This window comes from Tachypleus tridentatus, chromosome 10 (assembly GCF_004210375.1).
Source record: "Tachypleus tridentatus isolate NWPU-2018 chromosome 10, ASM421037v1, whole genome shotgun sequence".
Lineage (NCBI taxonomy): Eukaryota > Metazoa > Arthropoda > Merostomata > Xiphosura > Limulidae > Tachypleus > Tachypleus tridentatus.
In genome coordinates, this window is record NC_134834.1 from 86,358,732 (window position 1) to 86,383,380 (window position 24,649).

Consider the following 24,649-nt stretch of genomic DNA (forward strand, 5'->3'; position numbering starts at 1 on the left):
AAAGGAACCACGCGCTAAATGTATAACACTGACTGGGGAGTTATCCTTGTGTTCAGAATTCTATGGTTTCAGTCGTGCAGGGCCCGGGATGGCCAGGTGTGTTAAGGGGTTCGACTGGTAATCTGAGGGTCATGGGTTCGAATCCCCGTCGCACCAAACATGCTCACCCTTTCAGCCGTAGGGGGTTATAATATGACGGTCAATCCCACTATTCGTTGGTAAAAGAGTAGCCCAAGTGTTAGCAGTAGGTGGTGATGACTAGCTGTCTTCCATCTAGTCTTACACTGCTAAATTAGGGACGGCTAGCGCAGATAACCCTCGTGTAGCTTTGCGCGAAATTCAAAACAAACAAACAAACAATCGTGCACTGCACTGAATTTAACGCTTATTCGCAACCAGCAGTTCCTCGGTGTTTAATTTTTGACCAACAAAAACTTCCTTCTTCTATTGCTAAATTTACATGCTATAAATAAACAACAGCGTTATAAGCCTTCAAACGTATACCTATAAACGTTCCTTCCTTTTAACTATCCAGCATAAAACATTCTCTCTCCTTTACGGGTGCAAAGGACCCCTCATGATTCACAGAGGCTCCAGTGTACCGACCAACTTACCAATTTATCTCAACTTCTAAAAGTACCCAAAGGAAGTCCATATCATGCATCCCTCACCGAAAAAAAACAACACACACAACAAAACAAACAACTTTAGGACACCTTCCCGTGGTACCCGAAAGGTATGCCAAGTTTAGTCCACTACTCTATAATACCAGGTTAGCCTTTGGTGTGCGTTTTCTACCCCTTTTTTACTGCAAATAAGTAAAGAGAGGGTGGGATTATGCTGTATACATAAGGACATATCCAGGGCTACCCTGAATCAGCCTGACAAATTTCGTACCTCAGGCGTCAAAACTGTAAAATAAACAAATAAGTTTCCATATATATAACGTAAAATAACATATGATATGTAGTTATTTGTGAAGCCTTGTCTCTGCTTTATATTTCCTTATCAATATTTGTTAGTTTTTTCCAGTAGTCGTGGGAAAGCGCGACAGGCCTATCTATGCTAGCTTGATTTTGAATTATTAGAAGATAGCTACTCAACAGCACCCACCGCTAACTTTGGGTTACTTCAATCGAATAGTGACATTTGATTGTCACTCTTTTAACGCACACACAGCATCAAAGTACGGAGAGCGATTTTCGCGGCTACGAGACGCGAATCAATAATCCTCTGATTTACAGTTCACCACACTATCTATTATGCCTCGTTTGTAGCCATAAGCAAAAGATCCTAACCATTCTTTCTTAGCACCTGCCATAAGATCCAGTCTGGTATCTTGATGTAGATTTAAGAGAAAAAAAAAGGCCTTTTGGAAATGTTTGGGTTCTTTTGATTAGATAAAAAAGAAGACGTTTGAAGCTGTTTTCGAAGCCTCTGTCGCTGAACCAGGCCAGTGTGGAGATGTTGACTTGTACACTAAAATGATGTAGCAATGAAACTTGCTTGAAATGTTCTAGATGTGTTTGTGAATCTAATGTTTAAGTTTAGTGATTAGGGTAAACCGTGGGTCCAAGTTGGATGAGGGAAGAATTTATTCGAAGACATCTAAGTCAATTTGACGTTCTAGCTGAATCGGATTACTGATTACTGTAATTATGAGGATGGTATAATGTACAGTATGGTACTACCACAGGATACTCCGCATAGATTTCGCCAACTCATGTTTTCATTAATATTTACTTGTTTTTTTTTTTTTTGTGTATGTGTGCACCGCTTTCAGGCTTTCATTTATCAAGAACAATTGAAATAAACCTAAATCACCGGTTTCCATAATGATCCCCCTGGTGGTCATTCTAGCCTCAGTACTAAAAGACGATGGGTTGGCTTGTGTAACAGATGTTAAATTCTTGATTTACCAAGAACGATATATATGTACTAATGTATTTACGTGTCCTTCTTATTACTTTACATTTCTTAGTGTATTCTGGTATTAAATCTAACTATAACAACATTCAGCAAATGCGGTAAGGACAGTAATACAGAACAAGCAATAATTTGTAAGATTAAAAAATAATTTACAACAATTCTATACATACACACAAATATAACACAAAGCACTTTCATCCACCATTTTTTGAGCAAACAGGTATTGCACTAGAACATAAAAGCGAACGTGTACTCTGATCTCTTCAGCTTGTTTCGTAGCGATACTTATCACAATCTCTGTACATTACACAGGTGATTCACCCGGTGTTTCATGGAACATCAACAAGAATGACGAATCTGTTTCGTGGGAACAAATCCTTGTACTGTCTGAGAGCTAAGCTGACTGATTCTTCCCTCATAACCAGAGGTGGACGTGATATGAAACAACAAACGCGTTTTCTTTCTTCATACCATCCGTAAGCTATACGATATGATTGACACTGTAATACTCTTCAAGCACCTTAGATCTCGAGCGACATTAACAACGTTGGTGATGCAGTAGAAAACAAAAACGTGGCTTAGCCATAATAACAACGTATGGGCAATATTATGGAAGAAAACTTTCTGGAAAACACTTTCTCCGTTTCGACTTCAGTTCCTAATTTTGAAACTGTTCGGTCGCTTGTCATTACTTTCTCTGTCAATTGGCTTCTGTAACTCACAAAGCATATGGGTTTTTTTATCGACTCATACTTTGTTGAGAGTTTGACAGTGTTCAGTAAGTACAATACCATAGCAAAGGCACCTAACACACTGGGCAAAGAACCTCATACGTACCCCTATGTTTTCCAGTTAGTGTACACAGGCTATTAAAAATACATACATTAAAACTAACTTATCTTTTTTAGTAACCTTACTTTTCAACAAAGATAAGCGATCATATGCTGTGAGAAAAAGCAAACGTAATTTTTCAATCATTACTTCTATCAAGGCAGTGACGACCAATTGTTACAAATCTAACAATAAACCTTTGTTTGTTACGAAAGCAACGACCAATTGTTACAAATCTAACAATAAACCTTTCTTTGCTAAAAAAGCAACGACCAATTTTTACAAATTTAATAATAAACATGTTTTCTAAGAAAACGACGACCAATTGTTACAAATCTAATAATAAACCTTTGTTTCTAAAGAAAGCAACGACCAATTGTTACAAATGTAATACCGTGTTTCTCCGAAAATAAGACAGGGCTTATATTAATTTTCACTCCAAAATATGACACTAGGGCTTATTTTTGGGGGATGTCTTATTTTGATATATTAAAAAAATGAAGTTACAAAGTAAAACTATTAAACTAACCATTTAAAATAAACTATTATTAAACTATTAAACTAACTGATTAATACTTAAACAAACTAATTAACTAACTATTAAACTAATTAATAAATTAATTTTTTTATTTCCTCTTCCTGCCACTCTTAACTAGGGCTTAACTTAAGGGCAGGGCTTATATTAAAACTATCCCCAAAAATCACACTAGGTCTTATTTTATGGGTAGGTCTTATTATCGGAGAAACACGGTAATAAACATGTTTCCTGAGAAAGCGACGACTAATTGTTAAAAATCTAACAACAACAATATTTCCTATGAAAGCGAGGAACAACCGTTACACACCTAACAATAGACATATTTCCTAAGAAAGCAACGACCAATTTTTACAAATCTAACAACAGACGTGTTTCATAAGAAAGCGACGACAAACTTTTATATGTGTAACAACAGCCATATGTTTTCTAAGAAAGTGACGAGCATTTTCATCAACATTTCATCAGATGTTTTTGTATAATAGCGAGTGTTTCTGGGCGACTGTTTTTTGTAAATTTACGTAACACATAAACGTAAGTTGTTCGCTTTTTTCAGATAACGTCTCTGCTATTCTATCTGCGCATTGTTTTATAGTGGCAAGGGCGTTGCACGGTAAAGTGTGTGGAACGACCACTTGGGATTTCCACAAATCCGGAACATACATGTACGAAAAACAGTTTTAACCAGATTTACAGGATCGATATTTTACAAGTCATTCCTGTTGTGTATATCATTCTGTGTCCTAAATTTATCAGTTCTTTTTTAATCCGATTATATTCTGTAATTTTGAGCGTAAAATATAGACCATTGATGACAGCGATTTACAGATTACACATATATTAACGCATGTGTGTATTATCTAAAAATAGTTCATTAACGCCTCATTCGTAATAGATAATATGATGTTCCTGATTTCAATATACACAAACATTTATTATTATTATTATCAGAAACGCCACCAGTTGTAATAACTGAAGGAGACAAACAAGTTTTGTTGAAACGTAAACCGCTTCATTAGTCTTATAAGTCATTGTTTGTCAATTTATCATCTAAGCATAACGTCTTCCACACACAAGTTGCTCACTTGAATATTTATTTTGATATCTACGTCCTTATCAATTTCTAAGTCTTACTAAAAGCCAATGATATATCACCAGGTAAATAATTCTACATGTTTAAAACTCGTAACTAAAAAAATATATATATCGCCTCGAATAACAAGTACTCACTTAACTGTCAAAGTTTAAACTAATTACTACAAATACTAACATTTGTATTTTGAAAATTTTTCATTCGATTATGTACAGTAAAATTATTGGAAAACTTGAACCAAGTTTCCTCTAACTTTCTTACGCTTTAAAGCTAATAAGTGAAAAAAAAAACAACTGAACCTTCTATTCGTAGCAGAAATAACAAAGTGGTTCATACGGACTGAACGTTACCTATAACAACGCACAGCAGCTGAATTTCATCGGTTTTGTTTCAAAATTTTCCACAAAGCCGTATAAAATGCCATTAGTGCACAGCTGTCTTAGTCTTAAACTGTTATGCAAGAAGAAAGGAAGCTAATTGACACTATCATCAATTCGTGTCCTGACTGAATAGCTAGATTTGACAGTTACTTTATAGCACACCTACAATCTCAAAGTGCAGAGAGGATTTTAACATTGACGCGAATTATGAATATTTACTTCACAGCTTCGATACATAAACAACTTAGCCATACCCGTCCCATCTCAAAATAAGTTTAGATTCAGGAAAACGTTACCACGATATATTTCTATTGTACAGTAAACTTTTGTTGTATTTCTAACGTACTTATCACATAATAATAGAAAGTGCAAATATTTCATTACTTCATAAAGCTTAAACGAAAAATGAATGTGAATCGCTTACACACAAACATACAATAAGCAAGAATTATAGAGCACTGAAGAAATTTATTTATGATATGTGTGATTGAGATATTTACATTTTTCTGTTTACAGATGTTATTTAAATTCATATCATTCATTCTATTTAATTCTTATTAAACCATTTATTATACTTTATTATGGTGATATGTTTGTTTTTTTGAATTTCGCACAAAGCTACACGAGGGCTATCTGCGCTAGCCGTCCCCAATTTAGCAGTGTAAGACTAGAGGGAAGGCAGCTAGTCATCATCACCCACCGCCAACTCATGGGCTACTCTTTTACCAACGAATAGTGAGATTGACCGTCACATTATAACGCCCCCACGACTGAAAGGGCGAGCATGTTTGGTGTGATGGGGATTCGGACCCGCGACCCTCAGATTACGAGTTGAACGCCTTAACCTATCTGGCCATGCCGTACCTAGGTAAATTAATCGTTTCGGGTTCCACATTTCTAATAAAAACTATTCTATAATTATTCAGTGCTATTCAGCATAAAAATGTTCATTATAAAAAAATTCAGACCACACATCCTAATAAACATTTTATTGACTCTCCACAGTAATGATCTGTTGACTTCAAACAAATTTTAAACTTGGATGGTAATTCAGTTGACGCCACAGATATGTTGGAAAAGTGGATAACATAAACAGCAGTTTGATTTTCAAAGCTGTTACGATAAGATAATTTTATTTTGATACTAATGCGCATGCATGATACGAGCAAGTAGTTTACCTATGTTTTGTAATTCATACGACTTTAATTTTTCCATTAAACAAAAAAAGTAAACCAGTATGGCCAGATGACTAGGACGCTCGACTAGCAATTTGAGGGTCGTGGGTTCTAATCACTGTCCTACCAAAGACGCTTTCCCTTTCAGTCATGGAAGTGTATATTGTCATGGTCAATGGGTACGAGAGTAGTCAAATATTTGACGGTGAATGATGACGATGATAGACTAGAGGGAAGACGCAAAGTTACACGGGGCCGATCAACGTTCAGCAAAAGTTCAAAACAGGTAAAAGCACAATAATCATTTCGATTCTCGTGGCTGCCAGCAAGTAGCCTTTTGTCATCGCATTCGTTTAAATACATCCAGGCCTCATCAGATACAGTAACAAACTTCAAAAGCTGAGTACTTTCATTACAGTTATTCTGTAATTTGTTTTTTCTCTTCTCAACATATCTGTGGATTAGCTCTGCTATGTAAGGCATACGTCAGCTTGTTAGCCTTCACTTTCCAGATCAGTGGTCGGCAAACTACGACCCGCGGTCTCATTTCATCCGGCTCGCTAACTTCATTGAATATGTGGCGTTTCATACTAAACTTAATTGTTTTCGTTATCAATCTTTAATTAGCGAACAATAAAATTCAGTATCGATAAATAGAACAAAAGTCTCATTTTTGCAGTGGCCTCAAATTAATCAATGTTTTATAGCTAAAAATGTTTTAACCCTTCACTGCATACCACATACCGATTTTTACGTCATTAAATGCTAACTAAAGTGTTTTCTGTGATAAACTGCGTAGTGGGCTGCTAGTAGGACAAAACAAGCAGCTTAGTGTCGTCAGACGCTGTCTCGTTAACAAGTTCTGCACTCGTTCAGTGTTTGTTACATTCTGTCTGTGTCGATGCTGTTCAAACAACCTCTGTTATATTGTGTTTTTTCGTGTGTTTGTGGACTGTTTACCAGTAAGTAACAATATTATTAGCTGAATAAAAGTTCTGACACAGTTTTAAAAAAAATTAAAAAATTTAGGAACAATCTTATGCTACAATATTCATTCACTCATCATATCACAATACTAGACATGTTCATGCATTTTTTAGTAACTGAGTGCACTAATTTTGTTGCTAGCCAGTGGGCAGACTTATGGCGGAAGTTTCATCGTACTTTTCATCTGTTATGGTTGCGCTCGATAAAGAAAATACAGCCAAGTGGTTTAAGGCGTTCGACTCGTAATCTGAGGGTCGCGGGTCCGAATCCCCATCACACCAAACATGCTCGCCCTTTCAACTATGGGGGCGTTATACTATGATAGTCAGTCCCACTATTCGTTGGTAATAGAGTTGGCGGTGGGTGGTGATGACTAGCTGCCTTTCCTCTAGTCTTACACTTCTAAATTAGTGACGGCTAGTGCAGATAGCTCTCGTGTAGTTTTGCATGAAATTCAAAAACAAACAATCTATGGGCAAGTTCAAAATACTATTTGGTTGAAATTTTTTTTAAAGTTGTGGATCATTTCATAATTATTTCCTATATAAACTAATTTTTCATTGTTTCTTATAAGAAATATTTTTAATCACTAGTTTTTAAAGTGGTCAATTATTTTGTTTAGAAAACCTTTTTGCAAAACTGCTTTAATAACTTTTCTAATTTACATATATTTTGTGCTTGCGGTTATCCATCATTCATAATGTCACAAGAAAACAGGCAGAAAATTGACTCTGAATCTCGCTTCTTTAAAGAACATTGGAGAGTGGAATATTTTGTAACTTAAAAACAACAAAGTATTGTGTGTAACTTGCAGTGAGGCTACTTCAGTGCTAAAGGAATACAATACACGAAGACATTACCGAACGCAACATTCATCTCACTATTCTCACCAAACAGGAAAGGTACGTCATGAGAAATATGAAGCCTTGAAACAGGGTATTTTATCCCAACAGTCGTTTTTCACTAAGATAAATGTTAACAATGAAGCTGCACTAAAGCTAGTTTGAGAGTAGCTTATATGCCAGCTAAGGAATGAAAACCATTTACTGACGATGAATTAATTACATACGAGGGCTGTTCAAAAAATACGCGGACTGTTTTAATTGCGCGGCTCCAGTTGGTTCCAGGGGAATCCGCTTGGTGTCGCTAGGTTCGCACGGATCAGCTGATTACGACGCCATTTCCCGATTGCAGATATCTTCATTTGTGTATTAGCTACGCGGTTTTAAGTGAAGTGCGATTTTTTCGTTTGGCGGATTTCAGAATGAATGACCTGAAGGAGCAACGACTTGCTGTGAAATTTTGTGTTAAACTTGGAAAATCTGCGACTGAAACTTTTGCTATGCTTAACACGGCTTACGGTGATGTTGCTATGAATCGTACGGCATGTTTCAAGTGGCATGAACGTTTTAAGGATGGTCGAAAGTCCATTGAAGATGATTAGCGTCCTGGACGTCCTTCCACGTCAACTGACGATCCACACGTCGACAAAATCAACACCCTGGTGCGGGCAAATCGACGTCTGACTGTTAGGGAGCTTCCTGAAGAGTGTGGGATATCAGTTGGATCTTGTTACGAGATTTTGACCTAAAAATTGAAGATGCACCGTGTTGCTGCGAAATTTAGCCCTCAGAACTCGTGAGTTTTTGGCCAAACACTCGATCACTGTTCTTCCCCACCCCCCCCCCCCCCCCCCCTACTCACCTGACCTAGCTCCTTGCGATTTTGTCTTGTTCCCCAAACTCAAAAGACCCTTGAAAGGAAGAAGATTTGAGACGATTCCCGAGATTAAGGCAAATGCGACGAAGGAGCTGAAGGACTTTACAAAAGAAGCGTACCAGGACTGTTTCAACAAGTAGAAACACCGTTGGGATACGTGTGTGCGTTGAGGAGGAGAGTACTTTGAAGGGGTCCCAGACCTGTAACTTCTAAATAAAGTACATTTTGTTTTATGACGTCAGTCCGCGTATTTTTTGAACAGACCTCGTATTGTATGATAGCAACAGCTGAAGAAGCATGTCCAGAAAAAAAATAGGTTTATTCATGGATATTAGTCTTTCTGCAAAAACTGTAACTAGGAGAGTCGAAGACATAGGAGACAACATTTTAAACAATAAAGCACAATATTTCCAGTGGTTTTCTCTGGCTCTTGATGAATCAAAAGATGTGTCTGACAATTAGATGTTGCTATTGTTCTTTCGGGAAATTAATGCTAACTTCGAAGTGACAGTAAAACTAGTTTCTGTGAGCAGCGTGCATGGAAGAACCACTGGTGAAGATATATTCAAAGAGGTGGAGCAAACACTGATTAAGTACAACCTGGTTTGAATACAGCTGAAGTGTATTACAACTGATGGTGGAAAACGTACTTGTGGTGTGGGAAAAGGTTTTGTTGGACAAGCCTACAAAGCTTCTTACAGTATGGGATGTAGAAAACCTATAGTGTTTCACCATCAGCAGGCACTTTGTGGAAAACATTTAGATCTGTCATGTGTGATAGAACCAGTCGTATCATCTGTCATGTGTGATAGAGCCAGTCGTATCATCTGTCATGTGTGACAGAACCAGTGGTATCAACAGTGAATTTTATTCGATTGCATGCACTTAATCATCGCTAGTTGCGAACATTTTTGGAAGAAATAGAAGCTTAATATAGAGATTTGTTGTAACACACTGCTGTAAGATAGCTTAGTAACGGTAAAGTTATCTCACGATTTTCTGACCTTCGGAAGGAGACTGACATTTTTTTAATGAGAAAAATCATGCTCAGCCGCTACTTGCAAACGGAGAATGGTTGTGGAAATTGGCATTCTCGGCTAACTTAATGACGCATCATAACGAGTTCAATCTTAGATTGTAAGGCGATTCTGAGCTTATATGCGACATATACTCTGCAGTGAAAGCTTTACGACATAAATAAACCTTCTCTCACTCCCAGCTAATGATAAATAACTTCAACCACTTTCCATGCTGTGAAAAATTTAACCAAGAAGCAAATTATCCATTTTCTTTGGAATTCGCTCAAGACATTCTCACTAGTCTGAAGCTACAGTTTCAACAGCGTTATTCAGATCTCAATGAAAATGCGAAAGCACTAAAATCTTTCAAAATCCATTTGACTGCATTGTAGAGGAACTTCCATCAGATCTTCAACTGGAAGTTATTGGCCTGCAGTCAAATGACATGTTAAAAAACAAGTACAAAAGGGAAAACTTGACTTTTATAAATGTCTCCCAGATGAATGATATATTTCTTTCAAATCCTTTGCTCGGGGATGGGTTTTTGCATTTGGCACAACCTATTTATGTGAAAAAAAAAACTTTTCCAAAAATGAAGTATATTAAACCTATTTATAGGTCAGTGTTAACTGATCGTCACTTGGAGTCAGTTTTGATTAGAGGAACCACAAAATTTGACCACATTTTGTTCACCCCCCCCAAAAAAAAAATATTTCTCATTGGAAGTTTGTGGAGGTATATTATACTCATATAATGAAAACATTAAAGTAGTTAAAAAACAAGCTGTTTCCGTAGCCTTGTATGATCATGGTTTCATTTTTTATTCGCCTTTGCCCGCAAGACATAAAAACATTTCTAATCCGGTCCGCCTCCAAAGAAGTTTGCCGAACCCTGTTCTTGATGACTGGGTAGATAGAAGTTTGGAGGCGATCAGACTGTGTGTAGGGGAATGGGTTTGACGGTATTCCGCTTTCGAATGGTTGGGAATTCGCTATGAACTAAGTATATAGGTGCTAAACATGTCCGTCACTCGTTGTACGACCACGGCTTTAATCTAGGGCGACACACCACAATATTCACATTATACATGAAAAACGTATAAATCTCTTTTATGTAACGTTCAAACTAATTTATACTGATGTCACATTAAGTACGTCCTAATCACAGTAAGATTTCGAAGACATTTTAGTTTAAAGCTTTCATTTCCACGTTTGTAGAAGACTTCTCCCGTGACAGTTTCATTTTCTCACACCTTCCCCCAAAAAGAATTAGAAAGGTGTTTTAATAACTCATCAGTTACGTGAGTAAACTCTGAAGAACAAATATCCTTTCTTCATGATGATACAAAACTTACATGTGATTAGTATCGCACTTTTCGAAGCTTAATCAAAGGTTGTAAAGTGTGTTCGTTATATGTTCCCGTGGCAGCGAGACAGAGACAGTGTAATAACATAAATCTATACAAATATCCATATTAAAAATAGAAGTCGAATATCTTTGAATAGTTTTTCTTTCTTTTAAACTTGGAATTTTTGTAATTATGTTCGTACTTACACAAAAATCAGTTCACGTTGAAATCGATAAAAAGGGGACAGCGTTATGAGTTAAAACATGTCAGGTCTGTTTAAGTAGTTTTAACATGATATCGTAATGTATTTTATTGTTTAATAATGACGTTTTTATTTAATTTTACATTTCTTGCAACGATCAGATGACAAACAATAAAAGACTGAGGCAGCATACCAAAGGCAATCAATTTTTTTGGCCACATACCACATACGTTTTAAATTTTAGTCATTTTTCTCCTGCTACTATATTATTCAAATAAACCAAATTTAGATGATCAAAACCCCCTCAGTTAATCAACACAAAAATATAATACTCTTTAAGGTGGGAAATGAACGCTATTTACTTATTTATTTTTCTGTTAGCAATTTGGTTCACGGATTTTCAAAATTGATTCATTTTGGCAAATTTTAATCTGACAGAAAAAATAGAAACGCTATCCGCCTGGCTTTTTTATTTTCAATAGAATTAGTTACACAATGTAGAACGGTTTACATACGAAACACCAATCTGACATTACACACCCAGTGCGCAGACAACAGTGCCGCTTCAGTAACAGTAACTGTTACAACTAAAACTTTTCACAATGTTTTATCGGGCTAGATTATTAATTTTAGGCTAATATGCTGTACATTTAATGAATTCAATCGTTGTTTTTGTTTAATTTTTCTCGGTTCATTGTTGTTAACTTACAGGTTTCTATTTAACAGTGTTAATAAACCGAAATATAAATTATCTGTGGTGTTTTGACTCAAAACATATTAAACATTACATACACTTCACCATTATAAGAGACTTAATGGTATTTCTTTGGCATTTCAGATGGCTAATCGAGGAATGCATAAGGCTGCTATGTCACAGATTCTCTTTTGAAATTTCACTTCTGGTGAAACATAATACAAATATTAGACACACACACAATATAAATATTTTTTATTTACTTTGTTTAACCGTATAATTATTGATAATGACCTTTAAAACATTTTTTAAAACAATTTATTCTCAAAATTTCTTGTGGATCCATAACTAAAAACAAAAACACCACCAATATGAGAGTCATTTTCACTATTTTTTGCTGCGGTATTTTAAACAGATAAAAGTAATAATTACAATTACATAGGGCCCGGTATGGCCAAGCGTGTTAAGGCGTGCGACTCGTAATCTGTGGGTCGCGGGTTCGCATCCCTGTCGTGCCAAACATGCTCGCCCTTTCAGCCATGAGGGCGTTATAATGTGACGGTCAATCCCACTATTCGTTGGTAAAAGAGTAGCCCAAGAGTTGGCGGTGGGTGGTGATGACTAGCTGCCTTCCCTCTGGTCTTACACTGGTAAATTAGGGACGGCTAGCACAGATAGCCCTCGTGTAGCTTTGTGCGAATTTCAAAAACAAACAAACAAACAATTATATAGATACCACATGAAAGGTTTTTAATTTTTTCCATTGATAAAAATTAATTCACTCAATATGGTGAAATATGGAGTATTAATCGGTCAGTAATTTGATGGGTTTCGGTGTATTACGAAACAGAATTTAATAAAACGACTTTCTAGATCTGGGTTTCGTGGCTCGATTGCTAATGTTTTAATCAAATAATCAGAAAATTCTGTAATGTGGTTGCGAACCAGTTCCATAACTTTTTCAAATTAGCTGAAATATTTTTTGACCATTAACGCACGGAACGTAACTGATTAAAAACAACTCTGTCGGGAATTTCTGGTCAAATTGTTATGACTTCCAGTTCAATTCGCCAATAGCAACAGCGTGAGCATATTATTAATATAGAAACGATATTTAAAGCAATTAAGAAAACAATCTTCATCATTGTTGTATGAAAATAATAAAAAATAAGGAAAACGTTTTTGTTATTCGCCTGAAAAAATCAGCTGAAATCATAACCTGAGGGCAGTACAAATTTTTATTTCCACCTTCAAGCTTGGATTAAACTTCTCTAAAATCAAGTTAAAAACCTATTTGATTATGTATTTCATAAACTGAATTCATCAAAGAACACCACTCAAATGAAGGGTTTAATATTAGGCGTGTTAATTTTAATAGACTGTGAAACACTTACACAAAAGTTGCACTTCTCAACTGTGTGTATGTTATTAGACTATGACGTTAAGTGGAAGCTTGGAGTTACTTTGTTATTACGGATTTCAGTAACGTGATAGATTTAAGCGTTGACAATGTTGTTAAATATCACAACCAGACAAGCTGTAATCTTAACATTTCACCGCTGACTGACTCAGTAAGGATTTTATGGAAACAAGTACTTTGATAGCATTCCCAGAATTACCCCATTGTTTGCTGAAGGGTCTTTACCCTAACCAGATCAGCTTGAAGTCTTAGTTAAACCACTCTTCACAGAACAAACATGCATCAACACAGTAAGTTGCGCACCGCTTTAAGAACATTTAACTTCTGTTCACAAGTTACAATAAGATTGTTAATCCGCACTACAAAGAACCCAGGATGGTCTGTGATTTTCGTCGCCTGCATCACTGAGAACTGTATTAAATACTGTGTAACATCTCGATGAAGTTTCAGATTTTTGAAATACTGTTACAACAAGCCCTTTAGACGTTTGGTTTTTTTCACTGTTCTCAAGGTGGGGTCTTTTGTTTTTACTAACGTCCAAGTTTGTATGCAAATTTTATATCAAATCTTTGCAGCAGATCAGAGTAAGGTAATTTTTGGGTCAATTATAACATTTCTATAATTACTTGAATTTCAGTTACTACTTACAGATACAACTTAAAACATAGGTTTAAATTGGAATCGTTGAACAGGCACAAATAAAACTTTAACGAAGAAAAAAGAAACTATTTACTGATCGGATTTAAATATTTTTGTGGAAAATCCGAGTTAAACAACATGAAAAGTATCTAATTTCATAGTTATTTCTGGTCATTATGTTTCAAAGCAGTGTGTATAAAAGATCACGTGTATAACTTATTGTTTAAACAATAACAAAACAATGTAATTTTACACTTGGTAAAAAATAGTTTCAGGGGTTGATTCTGTTTGTTCCAAAAACATAATTTTGAAACAATTATTTTTATATCCTTGTTTAAATTGTTACCAGATATATACTATATTTCCTGATCCCAATAGGAAAAAAGATTTACATTTATTACGTGATCGTACATGAACAAATTTTGATATCAACACGTTTTTTTGCCGTTGTTTTTACCAGACTCCTCAAAAAATCGTATAGAACTACGTTACAGAGTAACTAGTAACAACTAACAAAATATCGGGGATATGTCCCAGCTGCTACCTGAAAAATGTTTTAAAACGTCTGAAACAATAATAAATCAACCTCAGAAGTTCCAATTATGTTTCCATAAATATCCCCCATGAGTGGATGACACTTAAGCGTTACACGATTGTATATAATGACAGAATTTTTCAAATGTCTAAAGTATATATTTTCCCTACTATGCCGAACAACACATCACACAACCTGTGCCTTTTCAAAGTTCTGTTTCTTCTCAGTACAAAATAAACAAAGCATCACAATTCACTATATGGAACGAGTTTTTTTTTCCCCCTTTTCTTAATAACGTAAAACTATAACATTTCCATATTTAAAATATCTCACGATCATATAATCGTTTAATAATAACATTTTTACGGTTTATAACCTAAAAATGGAATTAGTTCAGAGATGTCGCCAGGTGTTTAAACGATTCGGGCCCAATCACGCGGGAATTTTCGGTGTTTCAGTATGACATCGATCATGGCTTTCTATTTTGATTTTTAAAAATACTAAATGAAGATTCAGGACACTGCCAAGCATAATCGGGGCACGGGCTCCGTGTGTCAGATCGTGGTAACTCCTCTGATTTAGTTTTATCCTTTTTAATACAAATCCTCTAAGAAGGAAAAGTTCTGGTATTTTTAATTTAAAAAAACAAAAACTACTTACTAGTACGTTAATTAAAAGGATTACTTTCTAAATATATATATATATATATATATTCAACCGATGGGATAGCAGTAAATATATGAACTTACTCCGTTAAAATTCGAGGTTCTATTCCCCGAGATGGAAATAACAGATGGTCCAGTGTGACTTTGCTCTAAGAAACAAATTTTTCGAGTTCAGACTGCATCTTAAGTATTATCTTTGCTTAGGTAAGAATATATTATAATTTTTCTTCCTTACATTTACAAGGAAAATTTTGTTAAAATTACACAGTTTGAAATATTTTGTTGCCCGTTGCTATATATGGTAACTTAGGTGTTTGTTATAGGAAGAACAAAAATATTACTGTTCTTATCGACATCTCAAATGTACCGAAATTTCTGAAACAACAATTCAAAAGGAGCGAAAACACATACATACGTGATCGAGCTAATGCCAAGCAAAAACCAACTCGAGATAGGTTTGTTTGTTTTTTAATTTTGCGCAAAGTTACACAATGACTATTTGCGCTAGCCGTCTCTAATTTAGCAGTGTAAAACTAAAGGGAAGGCAGCTAGCTAATCATCAGCACCCAATGCCAACTCTTAGGGATTGACTGTCACATTATGACATCCCACGGCTGAAAGGGCGAGCATGTTGGTGTGACGAGAATTGGAACGCACGACCATGAGATTACGAGTTGAGTGCCATAACCACCCGACCATGCCGGGTCTCGGAACAGGCCCATCAATTGACGTAGTTCACCAAATAAACGCAGTCTATGCTTGTTGCATTTCAACTTAAGTTTTCATAAAACTTACTCCATAAAGCAGAACTAAACAATCAAAGTGAAGCTCGTATAGTCTTCTGACAAATAATTGAAAAACAGATAGTATAAACGTACGCTGTAGAATAAGGCTAAATTATTCAATCCAAACTGTATTTTTAGATATTTATAAGCAAATCCAAATTTGAAGCGAGTCATAAAAGAAATAATAATCACTGACAGGAACATAATAATATACATAATATATAAGATATATTAATTACTGTTAGAGACAAAAATGGTCATCGTATAGCTCGTGTTTTTGTAGTACGGTCTGTTTTGGCCCTAGTAATTATTGAACAACATACGTTTCGTAATTTCCCAAAAGGTTACAAAATCGTTTTTGTATAACAAAAGTTCGAAGACAAAGACAATAAGGAAAACTATAGTTTTTGAGGGAAAAGCACACCGTCTCAACAATTATCATCACACCGCGTAGATGTGCAACTTCTGAAACTACTAACCTGACTATAAACGAAAAGAATAAAAACATTCGAAAATACTAATATTATTACTGCGTAAAGAAGAGAAAGAGACTTGAAATCGTTAAGTAACAACTAGTCTTAGCAGTGTTGTTTGAAAAGAAGGTAGACAGGACACTGTAAATCTCGCACTCCTTCATGTCAAGGGCACTTACCTAAAAACATGCACAAGGTCGATGACTTTATATGTGAATTCACGCCCATGTTTGTCTTTAAGTTGTAACTGTAGACTTGTTTCTTATTATGCAGCAAGTGAAGCCGTTCGTATGTTACGCTGAAATCTTTCACACTGATTTCTGCCGATTATCCAATGAAAAGTTGGTCGCCATCACCAAATGAACGACGCGACCAAACCTCTCCACGCCGCCACAATGCCAATTCGGCGTTGTTTTGCTTGCAAGCACATGCTGTTCGTCAAAGGCGCCGCACCTACTTGCTTGAGGGTGCTTGTGTATCTACGCGACAAAAAAATAACACGCTAATGGACAACTTGCCAGTAGATGGCGCTATTGAAACTGAATTGATATTACGGTCCAATGTTCATTATATTTATTTATAGTTATTGATTTTATTAAAGATAAATGCCACCAATTTGTATAAAAAGACATAGGTGGATTAGATAGAACATCCAAATTTACATTGATATAACTTCATTAATCGCATATGATACATTTCGAACGCAAAAAATAATTTTATTTAGCAGGCTATTTTTAATTTTTTATAAATGTTTCTTCTGTTCATCACATCGTGTAATTCCAACGAAGGCAAAAGGAATGACTTAGAATATAGTTTCTAATTATATTTATTTATAAAAAAAAATCTTAACATGTTGTTTATATCACATCTTTAAAAAATGTTCTTAACACGATCATTATTTCTTGATTCACTTCAATCATACCATATCTAAACACAACTTTTTATAGTTTATTTCTAAACAAATTCCCCTATCGAAAAAGAATTGAAATGGCTCAGCAGTAAACTTACAAGCCTAAGACGATAAATATCAGGGGTGGGCAAAACATAGGTTGCCCGTTGTATAGCTTTTTGCTTTACAACAAATAAACCAAACTTTACAAAAAAAAAAGACCCAAATATGTTATTTCTAAATATCTCTTCATATATTATTTCTACTCATATATTTTTTATTAAAAATCCTCTTTCCCAGTGGTTTATAAATTGTTTTTAGTAATAACCTATCGACAAATGCACAGGTTGGATTTCTTCCCTTCCTTTCAACACGGGATCAAACTTCTTCGTCCCTCAGACACCATTATCAATCATTTTAACACAAACTGTTCTTATTGTATGATTCTCTTTGGTTTTAAAAAGGCTTTGTTTCGGTGTGGCATCGCGATTTCATCTTTAAACTAAGCTCTACGTCTATTCTACTTTCATATGTCAGTGTCATGAATTCGTGGCCGTCTCACTAGAAAGCATTTTATAAAGACCCTTTGACTTCCATATGGGTGTTCCATAAGCTCCAGTTCTCTCACCTCTCTCTATATCCTGTATGTATACCGCAATCTTCATGTGGGTGTTCCATAAGCTCCAGTTCTCTCACCTCTCTCTATATCCTGTATATATACCGCAACCTCCATGCCTATTTTGGATTTTTTAGTAGCTCCTTGCTCTACTACGGTCGCCTTAAACAACGTACTACAAACATTACTTAGTCACTTACTAGTATGGTGCAGACACTGACAGCTTACACTAAATAGAGATAAGACCAGATCTATTTTGTTGGCCAGGGAAAAACGGAAGTATATAATTTGCCACACTCCTGATCTCTAAATGTTCAAATATACCATTTTCTCGTACAACTATCAAACCAATTAAATATGAGTGTGTATCCTTCGGTGAGCACCTGAAATAAAAAACACATCTTGCAACAGTCAATTTCAAGGTAAGATTATGATCAACCTTTTGTGATGTCCACTTGTGGTTTGAATATCTTTTTTCTTTATTGCTATAAAGCCTTCTTTCATCCTTACATTATCTGTCTCTATTTCTTTTTACGAAAGTCTTGTGATGTTAGAAGAATGCGCCTTCCGTCTGGACTTCAAAACAAAGCTATCCAGGACAGTCCAGGAGCTACATGATCCCATCATATTTACCTGTAACCTCAATTAGCTTATCTTTCGTAGTACAGTTTTACAGTCTCCACAAGTAGAGACAGATATACATGAAGCATGACCACAGATAATGTAAGGATGAAAGAAGGCTTTATAGCAATAATGAAAAAAGATATTCAAACCACAAGTGGACATCACAAAAGGTTGAGTAAAATTAGTAAAGATTGCAGTCAACTCGTGGACTCGATGTCAAAGCGGATTAATGATCTTCTGAAAAACAAAGGCGGTCATGTCATGTATTAATTTGTGGGTAATTTTTGGATTCACAGAAATTAAACGTAAAAAATTTAAAAAATCGTAATTTTCCGTCTTGTTTCAATTCATTTGTACAAGGGTGTATGCAGAAGTTATTTAATTAAGAAAGAAGCTGATGGAGTTATTCAACTGATACAATGGCCCCACAGAACCTCGATTTCAACCCAGTTCAGCAGATCTGGGATTTGATAGATCAAAAAGTTGACAAATCAAAAGTTACCTCCAAAAATATTTATAGAAGTATTAGAGACATTTGGAGTAATATCCTAAAGGGAACTTTGATTAAATATGTAGCATTAATGCTGAAAGACTATTTGTTGTTACTAAAGCAAAAGGGGACACACCTAATATTATCTTTTTGCTGAAGTCAAGCAGTTCCATTGAGTTTCTGTTGTACTAAATATGAAGATTAATAAAATACTGATGTTTCGCTTGTGATTTATCAACCACTGTTCTTTGAAAGAAGCCTGAAATCCCATTTTAGACTTTCTCATAACACTTCTACCAGAAAATTGTATGCATTCTGGTATGGCAGATACTGTACTCTTTCTTTTAATTCTCAGTAAATTCTCCATTGATGTTAACATCTTTGTATATTTCATCTTCACTCAGCAATCTTAAGTCACGTAGGTCTTCCTTTGCTATGACAAAGACACTATCTTCTGCTTCTCTATCTACGACAGCTATACCTGTTATGTCCATCTGTGTCTTAATAGCTGCATACATTACGTCTTCTTTCTTTTCTAAGTACCTCTTCAATACAGTTGTATGGTAGCTCTTTGTCCTTTCATTCACTTTTACCTTATAGTTCATTCTATTAACCACTTTCTGCACCTCAAAAGGCCCTTTTCTACTGCAGGGTTAGTTTGTTGTTATCTTTAGAAAGCAGAACCAAAATCTTCTTGTCACAGAAGTGCTTCTAACTCACTTGACCGCTTACAAGTTTTCTCGAGCGAGATGACAGTTTTCCTCTGGTCGGTTTCTAAGGTCTAACACACACTGGTGTGTATTCTTTATTTCTGTCGCTTCTTCTTCTGTCCACACCTCTTTCAGTATTTACACCAAACTTTGTACTGTTCTTCTATACAGCAAATCGAAGAATAAAAAATCTTGTACTTCTTTATGGGGATTCAGGTAAGCAAATAATACTGTCTGCAGGTATCTGTTCCAATCACGTGGTTTCATTTGGCACATCTTCTTCATCATACTTTTTAAGACTCTATTGACTCTCTCACAATGTCCATTACATCTAGGGTTGTACAGGGTGGTTAAAAGCTGCCTAATGCTGATGAGTCTGCACACCTTTTCCATAAGTTCTGAGGTAAATTGGATCCCTTTGTCACTGAATACTTCTTTTTAGGAAAACCTTCTCTACAGAATACTTCCAGGAGAGATTCTGCTACTCTCTCTGTCTCTATCTTTGACAGTGCTACGTTTTCTGGATAATGTGTTGCATAGTTGACTAACGTCAGCATATATTAATTGTTTTTGTCAGATACGGGTGCTAGTTTTCTGATCACGTTCACATTTACTCTACTGGATGGCTCATCTATGAGAGGCATTTCCACAAATGGCACTTTGATTACTTTCCCAATATGTATTGTCCTTTGACAAATGTCACATGACTTGCAGAATCTTTTCTACCTCCAATGACCTCTAGCCAATGGAAGTTACTGGTGATTCTGCTTGCTGTCTTCTTTTCTTTCAGGTGTCCTCCCACAACCGACTTGTGAGCCAACTTCATCACTTCAGTCTAGTATTCTATTGATACTATCATCTCTTTTATTTCTTCAGTAGCACTGCCTTTATATATCCAATACAGCACTGCATTTTATTCTGCTATTTTGTAAGTCCCCTTTCTTTTAGCATTGTGCTCCACTTTCTCCCTGGCACTATCCCAAAGCTTTTGCAGTGAAGGATATTTCTTCTTTGTTTCTTTTACTTCTCATAGACCTATATTTGGGATGTCACTTTTCGAGACTTGAAAAGATTGATGCATTGCTTGTATTCTCCTTTTAAACTCTAGTGGTGAATGGAGATGACACATCTGGTTCATCCAAATTCTATTGCCTGCTATATCGCCAATAGTAGTTTGAAGTATCTTTTTTTTATTCTTACTATAAGAAACTGGTTTTCGTTGCTGAGCAGTGTCTTATAGGACTTTCACTTTCTTGTCCCCAACCTGGCTTTCATTGCTGTATTTTGTGGTTTGCTAGCATCTCTCGATGTTTATCACATACTTTGATCACTACTGGCACTTTAGATCCATTTGCTAACTTGAGCTAACCAGAAACCATCCACTGTTTAATTACGGTGGTAGCACAGTTCTTTTGTTAAGTTATCTCCATTTTGTTTTTCTGTTAGTGGCATCCATGGTAGCAATCCTTTTTTTCTTGTTTCTTGCCATATCTACCTCTATAGGTACCTCTACATGTTTTATTGGGAAATATCTCTGTCTGGTTGTTTGTGGCACGCTTGCACTCATTTCCAATGTTCCATATACTATGACAAGTTTAACATATTTTGTCCTTTTTGTTTATTAACGTTTTGTTTTCATCAAACATCTCTAGTTTTGACTTTAACTACTTGTTCTTGGATTTTCAAGTTATACTCCTTCCATGGACTTTACTGTTCTGCCAACTTGATAATATTACCCATTTGGTGCTTTCTCCTTGTAAGAAAAGTGACACGTCAGTGGAGCACACGATCATGAACTATTCTACTAGTAGATCTGCAAATCTTTTAAAACTATTTTCACACTTTGCCATATCAGCACATCTTGTGACGGATAGCTGTAGTTGTGCCACAAATTGAAATACAGTTTCTTTAGTCAAGCTTGACTTATCTGAATTTTCACCGAAAATATTCCTTGGTAAGTTCATGGCATTTCAGTAACGCCACTTTTATCTTGTCATAGTCCATAGGGTCTTCTAAGCCATGCCTGCATACACTTGTAGGCTTTTCTTGTAAGAAATGAGCCGAGACAGACCGTTCAGTTGTCTTTGTACCAGTTCTGACTTTGGTTGAATATGTCACATCTCATCAGGAAAGTACCCAGGTCGTCTATACGTTCCTCAAGTTTGGGTAGTTTAGGTCGTGTTGTCCTTACTCTATTGTCATTCTTTCTTCTTCTTTTTTATTGGTGAACTTTGGAAGCTCATTTTATGCTCTTATTCTTTCAACTTCCAGTTTTCTATTCTCCCAGTTGTTTATTTCTCTCTTTCTATTTTTATCATCTCTTCTTCCTCTAGGAATCTATGAGTTCAAGTTGCTCAACACTCGCAATTATTTTATCAAAGTTAGTCAATGTGGTTATGCATTGCAGTTGTAATCTACAATAGTTTCGTCACCACTATGAGTTGTGCATACTACCACTATCGTTCACGTCTTCTACTATCCTTTACCACCGTATAATTCCTGGTTGACTCGTCACTGTCAGGTGTATAGAGCCACGATTCTTCACAGTAGATGTTTGTGACTTGTTGATGATAAATTTCAATGATAAAGAAACAGCACGCGTTTCACTTATTTTAAAATAAAGTATTGAAACAAGTCAAACATATATACAAATGTTCTTTACACAGTTGATAACCACAATTGAACCCGGACTTTATATAATTCTCTTTTATGTCTAAAGACCACATGGATTGATTTAGTTACTTTAGAACTCAAAGGAAAAGATAAGTGTTTCCTTTCTACTCTATTATCACAACACAATCACTGATAAATTCCCTTAAGTTACCCTATTAGTTACCACACTTTTATCCAGAATTTCAGATAATTCTATTTAATGTCAACCGTCGACACAGTCTAGTTTAGTTACTTTAGAACCCAACTGACATGAGAAATTGTTCTTCTCTATTCTGTTATTCTAGTACAATCTGCGATCATTACCATTTAAAAGTTGTCACTATACACTCTTTATGACTAAACTTACGATCATCTAGTTTGTATGTATATAACTGTCCCTTTTTTACTAATTTGTCTACACTTGTGTGTATGTGTATATATACAGCAATCTAGAACTTTCCATACAGTACTAGATACTATATGATGCAACAATATTCGATTAAAGCGACTAAAAACTTTTAGAAGGTTTCAGTGAAATGACGTCAAATCACAAAAATTGAATACACAACAAATAATTCATAAACAATTACATGAACAAACTTACGTCAACGCTTGTACTATGTACGTTAAATAATGTTATCGTATTGAACTTCTGATGAACAGTGGTGTATATCTCACATATCATAAAAAAACAGTATAAGATTGAACGAAGATCGTAACTTTACGTTTAATCCAACCTTACATTTGTTTGCATTTAGGGTAAACGTATTCCATTTAAAATTTAATGAATAACGTTTAAATTACTGAGTTTTATTTAGTAACAAGCTAAGGAGCCCGTCTATACCTGGATTATGAACTATAAAAATGTAAAGGTGGTTGCTATGATAAATAACATAAAAATCCTAACTTTCGCATAATTTATTTATACCATAACATAGTATTACAGTTTTCGTTATAAATTTACCCAAAGTTTTGCATAAGCATAATTAACAATGTATATGTTTAAAACATGATACACACTATGCGATGATCAGAAATAGAGAGAAGGCAGCTAGTCATCACCACCAACCGCCAACTCTTGAGTTACTCTTTTACCAACGAATAATGGGATTGACCGTCACATCATAACGCCCCCACGGCTGAAAGGGCGAGTATCTTTGGTGTGACGGGGATTCGAACCCGCGACCCTCAGATTACGAGTTGAGTGTCTTTTCCACTTGGCCACAGAACGGGAACGTCGAGTGCTGAAACACCTGGCACGTAAAAATCGTCTGCCCACAGTTGCGACACTCAGTGCTGAGTTCCAAACTGCCTCTGGAAGCAACTTCAGTACAAGAACTGTTTGTCAGCTTCATGAAATAGGTTTCCATGGCCGAACAGTCGCACAAACCTAAGATCACCATGCTCAATGCCATGCGTCGGATGGAGTGGTGTAAAGCACACCGTCATTGGACTCTGGAACAGTGGAAAGGCATGCTTTGGAGTGATGAATCACGCTTCACTATCTGGCAGTTTGACGGACGAATTTGGGTTCTGCGGATGCCAGGAAAACGCTACCTGCCTGAATGTATAGTACCAACTGTAAAGTTTTGTGGAGGAGGAATAATAGTCTGGGGCTGTTTTTCATGGTTTGGGTTAGGCTCTTTAGTTCCACTGAAGGGGAAATCTTAATGCTACATACAGCATACAATGACATTCTAGAGAATTGCGTGCTTTATACTTTGTGGCAACAGTTTGGGGAAAGCCCTTTTTTGTTTCAGTATGACAATGTCCCTGTGTACAAAGTGTGGCCCATGACATGGTTTGCCGAAGTTGGTGTGGAAGAGCCCTGACCTCAGTCCCATCGAACACCTTTGCGATGAATTAGAACGTCAATTGCGAGCCAGGCCTTCTCACTCGACATCAGTGCCTGGCCTCAGTAATGCTCTTGTGGCTGAATAGGAGTGAATCCTGTGAAGCCATTTTCCAAAATCTAGTGAAAAGCCTTCACAGAAGAATGGAGACTGTTATAGCAGCAAAGGGGGGACCAACTCCATATTAACGCCCATGATTTTGGAATGAGATATTCAAAAAGTACATATGGGTGTGATGGTCGGGTGTCCACATACTTTTGGCCATGTAATGTACATCAATAGAAAAACAACAAATTAATGTAATATGAAACTCAATCCAATAACCAGTGTAAGGTCTAACAATACGTCTTACACACACACACAAAAAAATGGTCAACTTTTAGCGA

At 35.9% G+C, this 24,649-nt stretch overlaps 1 protein-coding gene across 2 annotated transcripts in view; it reads right to left on the minus strand.

Moving 5' to 3' along the window:
• Window positions 1-16,910, minus strand: part of LOC143229792 (inactive tyrosine-protein kinase 7-like) — a 93,687-nt gene extending 76,777 nt beyond the window's left edge. The window contains exon 1 of one of the 2 annotated variants that reach the window (XM_076462579.1): window positions 16,609-16,910. In XM_076462579.1, the coding sequence (XP_076318694.1) occupies window positions 16,609-16,657 (49 nt within the window). In that variant the 5' untranslated portion in view covers window positions 16,658-16,910. The remainder of the gene's footprint in view (window positions 1-16,608) is intronic. The other variant, XM_076462578.1, reaches the window with a different exon arrangement.
• Between the last annotated feature and the right edge of the window lie 7,739 nt (window positions 16,911-24,649).